General features: G+C 56.4%; 1 protein-coding gene across 1 annotated transcript in view; it reads left to right on the forward strand.

The window, feature by feature from the left end:
* nfxl1 (nuclear transcription factor, X-box binding-like 1) overlaps positions 1–12,500 on the forward strand; it is a 30,371-nt gene that overhangs the window by 7,971 nt on the left and 9,900 nt on the right. The window contains exons 15-17 of the mRNA XM_070548708.1: positions 8,094–8,214; positions 8,300–8,456; positions 10,807–10,898. Of these exons, the coding sequence (XP_070404809.1) occupies positions 8,094–8,214; positions 8,300–8,456; positions 10,807–10,898 (370 nt within the window). The remainder of the gene's footprint in view (positions 1–8,093; positions 8,215–8,299; positions 8,457–10,806; positions 10,899–12,500) is intronic.

Raw genomic sequence — 12,500 nt, forward strand, 5'->3', positions numbered from 1 at the left:
CACTAGCAGCCCGGGTCACTAGCAGCCCGGGTCATTAGCAGCCCGGGTCACTAGCAGCCCGGGTCACTAGCAGCCCGGGTCACTAGCAGCCCGGGTCATTAGCAGCCCGGGTCACTAGCAGCCCGGGTCACTAGCAGCCCGGGTCACTAGCAGCCCTGGTCACTAGCAGCCCGGGTCACTAGCAGCCCTGGTCACTAGCAGCCCGGGTCACTAGCAGCCCTGGTTACTAGCAGCCCTGGTCACTAGCAGCCCTGGTTACTAGCAGCCCTGGTCACTAGCAGCCCGGGTCACTAGCAGCCCTGGTCACTAGCAGCCCTGGTCACTAGCAGCCCTGGTCACTAGCAGCCCTGGTCACTAGCAGCCCGGGTCACTAGCAGCCCGGGTCACTAGCAGCCCGGGTCACTAGCAGCCCTGGTCACTAGCAGCCCTGGTCACTAGCAGCCCGGGTCACTAGCAGCCCGGGTCACTAGCAGCCCTGGTCACTAGCAGCCCGGGTCACTAGCAGCCCGGGTCACTAGCAGCCCGGGTCACTAGCAGCCCGGGTCACAAGCATCCCGGGTCACTAGCGGCCCGGGTCACAAGCAGCCCTGGTCACAAGCAGCCCTGGTCACTAGCAGCCCGGGTCACTAGCAGCCCTGGTTACTAGCAGCCCTGGTCACTAGCAGCCCTGGTCACTAGCAGCCCGGGTCACTAGCAGCCCGGGTCACTAGCAGCCCGGGTCACTAGCAGCCCTGGTCACTAGCAGCCCGGGTCACTAGCAGCCCGGGTCACTAGCAGCCCGGGTCACTAGCAGCCCTGGTCACTAGCAGCCCGGGTCACTAGCAGCCCTGGTCACTAGCAGCCCGGGTCACTAGCAGCCCGGGTCACTAGCAGCCCGGGTCACTAGCAGCCCTGGTCACTAGCAGCCCTGGTCACTAGCAGCCCGGGTCACTAGCAGCCCGGGTCACTAGCAGCCCGGGTCACTAGCAGCCCTGGTCACTAGCAGCCCGGGTCACTAGCAGCCCTGGTCACTAGCAGCCCGGGTCACTAGCAGCCCTGGTCACTAGCAGCCCGGGTCACTAGCAGCCCTGGTCACTAGCAGCCCGGGTCACTAGCAGCCCTGGTCACTAGCAGCCCGGGTCACTAGCAGCCCGGGTCACTAGCAGCCCTGGTCACTAGCAGCCCTGGTCACTAGCAGCCCGGGTCACTAGCAGCCCTGGTCACTAGCAGCCCTGGTCACTAGCAGCCCGGGTCACTAGCAGCCCTGGTCACTAGCAGCCCTGGTCACTAGCAGCCCGGGTCACTAGCAGCCCGGGTCACTAGCAGCCCTGGTCACTAGCAGCCCGGGTCACTAGCAGCCCTGGTCACTAGCAGCCCGGGTCACTAGCAGCCCTGGTCACTAGCAGCCCGGGTCACTAGCAGCCCGGGTCACTAGCAGCCCTGGTCACTAGCAGCCCGGGTCACTAGCAGCCCTGGTCACTAGCAGCCCTGGTCACTAGCAGCCCGGGTCACTAGCAGCCCGGGTCACTAGCAGCCCTGGTCACTAGCAGCCCGGGTCACTAGCAGCCCGGGTCACTAGCAGCCCTGGTCACTAGCAGCCCGGGTCACTAGCAGCCCGGGTCACTAGCAGCCCGGGTCACTAGCAGCCCTGGTCACTAGCAGCCCTGGTCACTAGCAGCCCGGGTCACTAGCAGCCCTGGTCACTAGCAGCCCGGGTCACTAGCAGCCCGGGTCACTAGCAGCCCTGGTCACTAGCAGCCCGGGTCACTAGCAGCCCGGGTCACTAGCAGCCCGGGTCACTAGCAGCCCTGGTCACTAGCAGCCCGGGTCACTAGCAGCCCTGGTCACTAGCAGCCCGGGTCACTAGCAGCCCGGGTCACTAGCAGCCCTGGTCACTAGCAGCCCGGGTCACTAGCAGCCCGGGTCACTAGCAGCCCGGGTCACTAGCAGCCCGGGTCACTAGCAGCCCTGGTCACTAGCAGCCCGGGTCACTAGCAGCCCGGGTCACTAGCAGCCCTGGTCACTAGCAGCCCTGGTCACTAGCAGCCCGGGTCACTAGCAGCCCTGGTCACTAGCAGCCCTGGTCACTAGCAGCCCGGGTCACTAGCAGCCCGGGTCACTAGCAGCCCGGGTCACTAGCAGCCCGGGTCACTAGCAGCCCTGGTCACTAGCAGCCCTGGTCATTAGCAGCCCGGGTCACTAGCAGCCCGGGTCACTAGCAGCCCGGGTCACTAGCAGCCCTGGTCACTAGCAGCCCGGGTCACTAGCAGCCCGGGTCACTAGCAGCCCGGGTCACTAGCAGCCCGGGTCACTAGCAGCCCTGGTCACTAACAGCCCGGGTCACTAGCAGCCCGGGTCACTAGCAGCCCTGGTCACTAGCAGCCCTGGTCACTAGCAGCCCTGGTCACTAGCAGCCCGGGTCACTAGCAGCCCTGGTCACTAGCAGCCCTGGTCACTAGCAGCCCGGGTCACTAGCAGCCCGGGTCACTAGCAGCCCGGGTCACAAGCATCCCGGGTCACTAGCAGCCCGGGTCACTAGCAGCCCGGGTCACTAGCAGCCCGGGTCACTAGCAGCCCTGGTCACTAGCAGCCCGGGTCACTAGCAGCCCTGGTCACTAGCATCCCGGGTCACTAGCAGCCCGGGTCACTAGCAGCCCGGGTCACTAGCAGCCCGGGTCACTAGCAGCCCTGGTCACTAGCAGCCCGGGTCACTAGCAGCCCTGGTCACTAGCAGCCCTGGTCACTAGCAGCCCGGGTCACTAGCAGCCCGGGTCACTAGCAGCCCGGGTCACAAGCATCCCGGGTCACTAGCGGCCCGGGTCACAAGCAGCCCTGGTCACAAGCAGCCCTGGTCACTAGCAGCCCGGGTCACTAGCAGCCCTGGTTACTAGCAGCCCTGGTCACTAGCAGCCCTGGTCACTAGCAGCCCGGGTCACTAGCAGCCCGGGTCACTAGCAGCCCGGGTCACTAGCAGCCCGGGTCACTAGCAGCCCTGGTCACTAGCAGCCCGGGTCACTAGCAGCCCGGGTCACTAGCAGCCCGGGTCACTAGCAGCCCTGGTCACTAGCAGCCCGGGTCACTAGCAGCCCTGGTCACTAGCAGCCCTGGTCACTAGCAGCCCGGGTCACTAGCAGCCCGGGTCACTAACAGCCCGGGTCACTAGCAGCCCTGGTCACTAGCAGCCCGGGTCACTAGCAGCCCGGGTCACTAGCAGCCCTGGTCACTAGCAGCCCGGGTCACTAGCAGCCCTGGTCACTAGCAGCCCGGGTCACTAGCAGCCCTGGTCACTAGCAGCCCGGGTCACTAGCAGCCCTGGTCACTAGCAGCCCGGGTCACTAGCAGCCCTGGTCACTAGCAGCCCGGGTCACTAGCAGCCCGGGTCACTAGCAGCCCTGGTCACTAGCAGCCCTGGTCACTAGCAGCCCGGGTCACTAGCAGCCCTGGTCACTAGCAGCCCTGGTCACTAGCAGCCCGGGTCACTAGCAGCCCTGGTCACTAGCAGCCCTGGTCACTAGCAGCCCGGGTCACTAGCAGCCCGGGTCACTAGCAGCCCTGGTCACTAGCAGCCCGGGTCACTAGCAGCCCTGGTCACTAGCAGCCCGGGTCACTAGCAGCCCTGGTCACTAGCAGCCCGGGTCACTAGCAGCCCGGGTCACTAGCAGCCCTGGTCACTAGCAGCCCGGGTCACTAGCAGCCCTGGTCACTAGCAGCCCTGGTCACTAGCAGCCCGGGTCACTAGCAGCCCGGGTCACTAGCAGCCCTGGTCACTAGCAGCCCGGGTCACTAGCAGCCCGGGTCACTAGCAGCCCTGGTCACTAGCAGCCCGGGTCACTAGCAGCCCGGGTCACTAGCAGCCCGGGTCACTAGCAGCCCTGGTCACTAGCAGCCCTGGTCACTAGCAGCCCGGGTCACTAGCAGCCCGGGTCACTAGCAGCCCTGGTCACTAGCAGCCCGGGTCACTAGCAGCCCGGGTCACTAGCAGCCCGGGTCACTAGCAGCCCGGGTCACTAGCAGCCCGGGTCACTAGCAGCCCGGGTCACTAGCAGCCCTGGTTACTAGCAGCCCGGGTCACTAGCAGCCCGGGTCACTAGCAGCCCTGGTCACTAGCAGCCCGGGTCACTAGCAGCCCGGGTCACTAGCAGCCCGGGTCACTAGCAGCCCGGGTCACTAGCAGCCCTGGTCACTAGCAGCCCGGGTCACTAGCAGCCCGGGTCACTAGCAGCCCGGGTCACTAGCAGCCCGGGTCACTAGCAGCCCTGGTCACTAGCAGCCCTGGTCACTAGCAGCCCGGGTCACTAGCAGCCCTGGTCACTAGCAGCCCTGGTCACTAGCAGCCCGGGTCACTAGCAGCCCGGGTCACTAGCAGCCCGGGTCACTAGCAGCCCTGGTCACTAGCAGCCCTGGTCACTAGCAGCCCGGGTCACTAGCAGCCCGGGTCACTAGCAGCCCTGGTCACTAGCAGCCCTGGTCACTAGCAGCCCGGGTTACTAGCAGCTCTGTTCCTCGTGGCTTCTCTGCTGCTGCGTTGTGTTTTCTCTCCATGCAGACAACCATGACAACGACACACACCGACGGAGCACGGGGGAGCGGGGGTGTCCTAGTATAACACCCCCGTGAGCCACAGAGCTGCTGTTGACGGGCCGGTAGTTCAAACTCCCACTGGCTCCATTTGCCAAATGCAGAAGGAGCCACAGTGTCAGGTGCAGACCTAACCTGTACGCGCTTCAGCACCTAACCACGCTGGTACGACTCGGCCCGCTAAACCACACACGTGACTTCTGTAGCAGGTGTGCACGGCTAGTGTCGTGTCTGCAGCAGCCAGGCTTCTGCTGATCTAGACCTCACATTTTAGCACCGGTGTCACGTCACTATAACCCGTTTCTGCACCGCTCTGCAGCACAGGCGGCCCAAGCACGCGCTCACTGCACTGTCGCTCTGCTCACACACACCAGAAGTGCAGCCGCCGTCTGCTCACACGCCCAGGAGCTGATTCAGTGTATAAGTCATGTGTACCGTCCCTGTTCAGCGTCCCCCTGCACAGGCCGGTAACGCGCTGAGGGGGTCGAACGGCCACAAAGCCACCGCGTTGGCAGCACTGCTGAACGCCCGCTCAGACCAGCTTGTTGCACAGACATACGGGACCTGTCGAAGGCTGGTCACAGATAGATGTAGCTTAGGGTCTCTGTCTATACACCTTATGAGACAATTTAGGTGATGGCATGTTGTTTTTCTGCTATTGAACTGTTTTCTAATAATGTTGTGTTTAATAAAGTGAAGGAAGGAGAGAAATAACGTTTCCCTAGCAGTTTTTAACAATGTCCCTATGTAATCCGATTAATCGATTAATCGTGTCAAGACCCCATCCGATTCATCGATTATCCAAATAATCGTTTGTTGCAGCCCTAGTTCACAGTAAAGATGTTTGCTTCAGTTTAATTATCAACTTATAAAACTACAAGGACGATGTTAAAATACAAACAGTTGTATGTTATTTATCGTGATATTTATCAAATATGGTTATATATTAAGAAAAATATATATTTAATTATAAAAGAGAATTAAAATAATAAACACTCAAAAGTGTCGAAAACTGGTACCGTTAAGTACCGGTATCGACTCGTAGGTACTGGGAATTAGTACCGGATCGATTCAGATGTCAAAGGTACCCATGCCTACTGATGACCTCGTCCGTGTGTACCAGAGATGGGACTCGTGGCATCAGCGAGTCAGACTGACACGTTGGCGTGTGTCACAGCAGCTGTGTGCGGTAACAACGTGCTACTTATCCAGCTCCGTGGCTTGCCCTAGCCCGGCGACCTGGACCATGTAGAGCAGGGCCGAGTTGGGCTGAGTGTTGGAAAGACGACGGTGCATATTATACTAAGTGCCACTGGAAAGGTCAGAGGTCGTGTTCAGGAATAACTGGACCTTTTGGACCGTTGGTGCTGACATTTTCCCCAGGCGATAAGAGCAGCCGACACACGGAGCAGATTAGTGTCTGTTGGTCTTCTCCTCAGTAACTCGGTAGAAGGCCACGTCTCACAACTACAGGTCAGCTGTCACCTGCTTCTGACTGCTGATTGGCTGCTCTCACCTTCCAGCAGGTAGATTCTGCTTGAGCTGACTAACATGAACGTGTTCTACTTCTGGCTGCAGTAATCTACAGCTCCTGTACAGGACCTGTTAACCACAGCCACCTGACACCGTTCAGGTCACATTTCACACGTAGAACTCGCTAGTTTTACATCTCCCGCTGGTTTTGAGCTCAGAAAGCTGTTCTGTTCCTTAAGCAGTGTCCTGCTTTAGTTTTTATTAGCATGGCTTCGTTTCACGTCCGTACGTAGGCCGCGGGGGGTGTGTGTGTTAGGGCTACTGCAGAAGTACACCTGTCAGTTAGTGAGGTGCACTCTGACTGCTGTAGTACATAAGTGAGTACGTTTTATTCATGAAGCACAGACTCCACATCCCGGCTGGGTCAGACCAGAGACTTCAGCAATGGGACTGACGCCTCGCTGCTGCACGCTCAGCTTTAGGCCTTAAACCAACCAACAGGTCTGGTAGTGAAGGTGCCGTGGTCACCCGAGTCAAACGCTGCAGAAACATCTGACAGTAGGCGTGTCTCCAGCACCAGAACCTCAGGCTAGATCTACAGGACGTGTCTCCACCGGACCGGGCTGGAGGACCTGCCCAGGGTATGTGCTCCAGCCCGGTGGGGTAGCTGAGTGGAACCTCCGCTTAACTCACACTGATTGGTTGTAACCCAGCAGGAAGTGACATCAGCAGGCGTCGTCCAAACCGACCGGCGTTAGTAAAGTTAGAAGAGTCGCTGGAGAAGCAGACTGGAAGCAGAAGAGCAGCTCCGGTCTCATTTAAAATCTAACTCCCGACTCTGGAAACCTCGGGGAGACCCCCCACAGACGTGGTTAACTCGTCTCACACAGCTCTCGGCCGCTCTCGTCCTCTGAGTGGAGGAAGCCATGATAGGCTCTATCAAGTAGATGCTTTTAATACTACTAATGGTACTTTGGACGCTTTTTGGTGCTGATCAGTGACATCACTCACCGCCAAAGCAGTCGTGATACGCTGACGTCTGCAAGTTCTGGAAGGCCTGAATCTGAATGCTGAGAAGACTGGAGGTGTTCTCCGTGTCCAGGCGCCGTGCTTACGAGGACACGCTCCTTCCTCGGTCAAAGGAAGCGGTTAAAGGGAACAGACCTGCGTCACGTGACCCGGGAGATAACGTTATATTTTATACGTATTAGTTTCTACATAAATATATAACGAGCCTTTTACTGTTTATTATTATACATGTAAGTGAGTTACTACCCGCTAGCCACCGAAGCTGCAGCTACGAAGCTACTAACCAACCACAGATAACTTCTTTAGACCTAAAATAAACATTTTAAATTAGCTGACTTACTTTTAAACTTGAACTTTGCCCCGAACTATCTTCCGGCTTCTGATTCGCCGTCCTTTTGAAAATACCGCGGTGTATTCTGGGTAATTTTTGACCAAGGCTAGGCTACACGACACCTTCTGTGCATCCTCGCTCAGCTAGCTAAACGGCTATCAAACGGAGAACACGCGCCTCGGTGGAACATGAATGTTGGAACACGTCTTGGTGGGTCCCGATGACGTATCTCCTAGGCAACCGGGGCGGGGCCAGGACATCACGGCGAGGTTCCTTGGCGTTGAGAAACCCTCCGGGACGCCCTATCCTGGTCAAGTCCCCATCCCAGGAACCACCCTGGAGTTCCTGGGATGGGGACTTGACCAGGGTAGTTCCTGGGATGGGGACAGTGTGAACTGCAGCCATCATGGCGTCGCTGGAAGCTAAGCTGTCTGTGCCTCCTCCCAGAACCAGACGAGTTATCAGAGCGGTTGTGTAGCTCCACACCAGCCACCCGCTGAGCCCGTACCAGCAGTTAAAGCTCATTTAGAGCTGGTGAATGTCCTTAAACGCCACTCTAGAACGGGTCAGGGAGGGGGTCCTGGAGGCTCCTCCCCTGCTACAGGTAAAGAGGAGACATCACAGCGTGTGTAGGTCCTCTCACCTGGTGCATCGCCACCACAGACCTGTGCCCCTAACAGGTGTGTGTCTCACCTGTCCCCAGGTAGCTGCTATCCCTGTCCAGAGACCGTGGAGGTCACCTGCACCTGTGGATTTACCGTTCTGACGGTACCTTGTGGTCGTGAGAAGAGCACCAAACCCCCGCGCTGCAAGGAGCCCTGCAGGTAAGCGTGCACGGACCTCATGGAGGATAATGACGAGCATGATTAGAGGTTCTGCTGGGTTCTAGTTGTGTCTGTGTTCCTCCAGAACCCCCCCCTCCTGTCACCACCAGACCCGGGAGTCTCATCGGTGCCACCCGGGCCCGTGCCCCCCCTGCACACAGACCTGCCTGCTGCCGCTACCTGGATGCAGCCATACCTGTCCTCAGCCCTGCCACGACCTGGTGCTGGTCCGGTCCCAGCAGGTCCGTTTCAGGAAGATTCTGTTGGTTCTGGGTTCATGTTCTGGTCCGACAGGTCTGTTCTGTGCCGGTGATCGGTTCCAGAACCAGACAGACCGTGTGTTTTACCCATCGACATACATATATTGGACAACGGGTTTCCATAGGCTCCAATAACACGTTTTTGAGGCTAAATGGGAGGCGGCCACCACCGCCATGCTGACCGTGTCACAGGTTCTGTCAAGCCCACACAATTCCATAAAAGGGAAGAGAGGTGGAGCTAAGGGTGGGGCTGTAAGGCTGGGATCAACTGCTAATGTAGCTACAAGCTAACCTGAAGCTAACGCGGAGGTGGGAGCTAAGCTAATGGAGGTAGCAACCTAGCTACAACCGGAGTTAACTGTGCACAACACCAGAGCTTCTGAGTCAGAGATACGCCGGGCTGACCGCTGGGTAGAACCCGGTGGAACACAGAGTTCTCCGAGAGCTCCACAAGCCGATAGTGGGAACCCAGCTCCACCAACATGTTATATTTCAACCCATTTTCTACAGTGCAGCATTATGTTAAATGCACTGGGTTTTACCCTATTACATTTACATTTCATGGTTAAACAGTACATGTTAAAATCTAAGCTCAGCTCGGCAGTGACCTAAAATACATAAATATAATTTTACTTACCGAAAACAATGAAGTGGAGACTCCTTGGACGCTCTATTAGTGCAATTAATGCCACAGCAAGTCATTTTGTCCAACAATTGCACAAAAAATATCCAAACAATGCTCATTAATTATACAGAATTTTAGGCATTCGAGTGTAAACTAGATCATTTAAACCAAAAACATGTTCTGGTACCAGGCTGTAAACATGTTTATTTCTGCTGTGAAATTGGTATTTTTAACATGGGAGTCAATGAGGATTTGCTCGCTTCTGACACCAGCCCCTAGTGGTTGAGGGTGGAACTGCAGATTATTTCACTTCCTGTTTTACCCTCACTTCCAGAACCGAATTGTGGGGGCTTGCTTTTACCTTAGGTCTGATGATGCTAAAGACACGCACGCACACACACACACATGCATGCACACACACGCATACACACATGCATGCACACACACACACACACATGCATGCACACACACACACATGTGTGCACACACATGCATGCGCACACACACACACACACACATGCATGCACACAGGCACGTACGCACACATTCACGCACACACACGTACGCACACATGCACACACACACACACACACGTACACAAACGCACATATGCATGCACACACAAACGTTCACATGCATGCACACACACGTACACAAACGCACATATGCACACGTACACACACGCTCACATGCATGCACACACACACATACTCACATGTATGCACACACACGCTCACATCCATGCACGCACACGTACACACACACATGCACGCATACGTACACATACGCTAACATTCATGCACGCACATGTACACACACGCTCACATGCATGCACACACACACATACTCACATGCACACACACAAGCACACGTACACACACACATGCATGCACACACACGTACACACATGCACGCATACGTACACACACGCTAACATCCATGCACGCACATGTACACACACGCTCACATGTATGCACATACTCACATGCACACACACACACGCTCACATCCATGCACGTACACACACACTCACATGCATGCACACACACGTAAACACATGCACGCACATGTACACACACGCTCACATGCATGCACGCACATGTACACACATACTCACATGCATGCACACACACGCTCACATGCATGCACACACACGCTCACATGCATGCACACACACACATACTCACATGCACACAGACACGCTCACATCCATGCACGTACACACACACACACATGCATGCACACACACGTACACACGTGCACGCATACATACACACACGCTCACATCCATGCACGTACACACACACACACATGCATGCACACACACGTACACACATGCACGCATACGTACACACACCCTAACATCCCTGCACGCACATGTACACACACGCACACATGCATACACACACACACACACACATGCATGCAAACACACACATATACACACACACAAGTACACACACGTACAATTTAAATTCTGTTTATTTATATAGCACCAAATCATGTCAAGATGCAGGATGAAGTGAAATCTGAATGTGTGTGTGTGTGTGTGTGTGTGTGTGTGTGTGTGTGTGTGTGTGTGTGTGTGTGTGTGTGTGTGTGTGTGTGTGTGTGTGTGTGTGTGTGTGTGTGTGTGTGTGTGTGTGTGTGTGTGTGTGTGTGTGTGTGTGTGTGTGTGTGTGTGTGTGTGTGTGTGTGTGTTTCCAGGTGCAGCTAGCAGGCCCGTGGGAGCAACCATCAGAACCAGCTTTTGTACAGAAAGCTTTTCCGTGTCCACCGTGCCGAGTCCCCATCCCAACGTGAGTCCAGCTGAAGGTCTTACTGGTCTCCGACCAGTGATAACAGAAACATGTTGGTCACATGACCCACCACAGACCCTGAGCCTGTCCAGAGTCCAGAACCATCAGAACCACCACAGGTCCCAGAGAAACCCGTTAGAGCAGCTGGTGTTTACACATAACACACACACACACATTCTCCAACAGGGCTTGGTCTTGTCATGCATGGATCATTAGACCTCCCACCTGCTGTGTGTGTGTGTGTGCGTGTGTGTGAGTGAGGACCAGAGGGCTGCTCTGTGAAGCGAGTTAATCCCAAAGCCAGGCTCAACGAGTCTCTGTAGAACAGACGGAGGACGAGTCTCTGTAGAACGGACGTAGGACGAGTCTCTGTAGAACGGACGGAGGACGAGTCTCTGTAGAACGGACGTAGGACGAGTCTCTGTAGAACGGACGGAGGACGAGTCTCTGTAGAACGGACGGAGGACGAGTCTCTGTAGAACAGACGGAGGACGGGTCTCTGTAGAACAGACGTAGGACGAGTCTCTGTAGAACGGACGTAGGACGAGTCTCTGTAGAACAGACGTAGGACGAGTCTCTGTAGAACGGACGTAGGACGAGTCTCTGTAGAACGGACGTAGGACGAGTCTCTGTAGAACGGACGTAGGACGAGTCTCTGTAGAACGGACGTAGGACGAGTCTCTGTAGAACGGACGTAGGACGAGTCTCTGTAGAACGGACGTAGGACGAGTCTCTGTAGAACGGACGTAGGACGAGTCTCTAGAACGTACGTAGGACGAGTCTCTGTAGAACGGACGTAGGACGAGTCTCTGTAGAACGGACGTAGGACGAGTCTCTGTAGAACGGACGTAGGACGAGTCTCTGTAGAACGGACGTAGGACGAGTCTCTGTAGAACGGACGTAGGACGAGTCTCTGTAGAACGGACGTAGGACGAGTCTCTGTAGAACGGACGGAGGACGAGTCTCTGTAGAACGGACGTAGGACGAGTCTCTGTAGAACGGACGGAGGACGGGTCTCTGTAGAACGGACGGAGGACGGGTCTCTGTAGAACAGAGGGAGGACGAGTCTCTGTAGAACAGAGGGAGGACGAGTCTCTGTAGAACAGACGGAGGACGAGTCTCTGTAGAACAGACGGAGGACGAGTCTCTGTAGAACAGACGGAGGACGAGTCTCTGTAGAACGGACGGAGGACGAGTCTCTGTAGAACGGACGTAGGACGAGTCTCTGTAGAACGGACGTAGGACGAGTCTCTGTAGAACGGACGTAGGACGAGTCTCTGTAGAACGGACGTAGGACGAGTCTCTGTAGAACGGACGTAGGACGAGTCTCTGTAGAACGGACGTAGGACGAGTCTCTGTAGAACGGACGTAGGACGAGTCTCTGTAGAACGGACGTAGGACGAGTCTCTGTAGAACGGACGTAGGACGAGTCTCTGTAGAACGGACGTAGGACGAGTCTCTGTAGAACGGACGTAGGACGAGTCTCTGTAGAACGGACGGAGGACGAGTCTCTGTAGAACGGACGTAGGACGAGTCTCTGTAGAACGGACGGAGGACGAGTCTCTGTAGAACGGACGGAGGACGAGTCTCCGTAGAACGGAC

The sequence above is a fragment of the Nothobranchius furzeri genome, chromosome 2 (assembly GCF_043380555.1).
Source record: "Nothobranchius furzeri strain GRZ-AD chromosome 2, NfurGRZ-RIMD1, whole genome shotgun sequence".
NCBI classification, from domain to species: domain Eukaryota; kingdom Metazoa; phylum Chordata; class Actinopteri; order Cyprinodontiformes; family Nothobranchiidae; genus Nothobranchius; species Nothobranchius furzeri.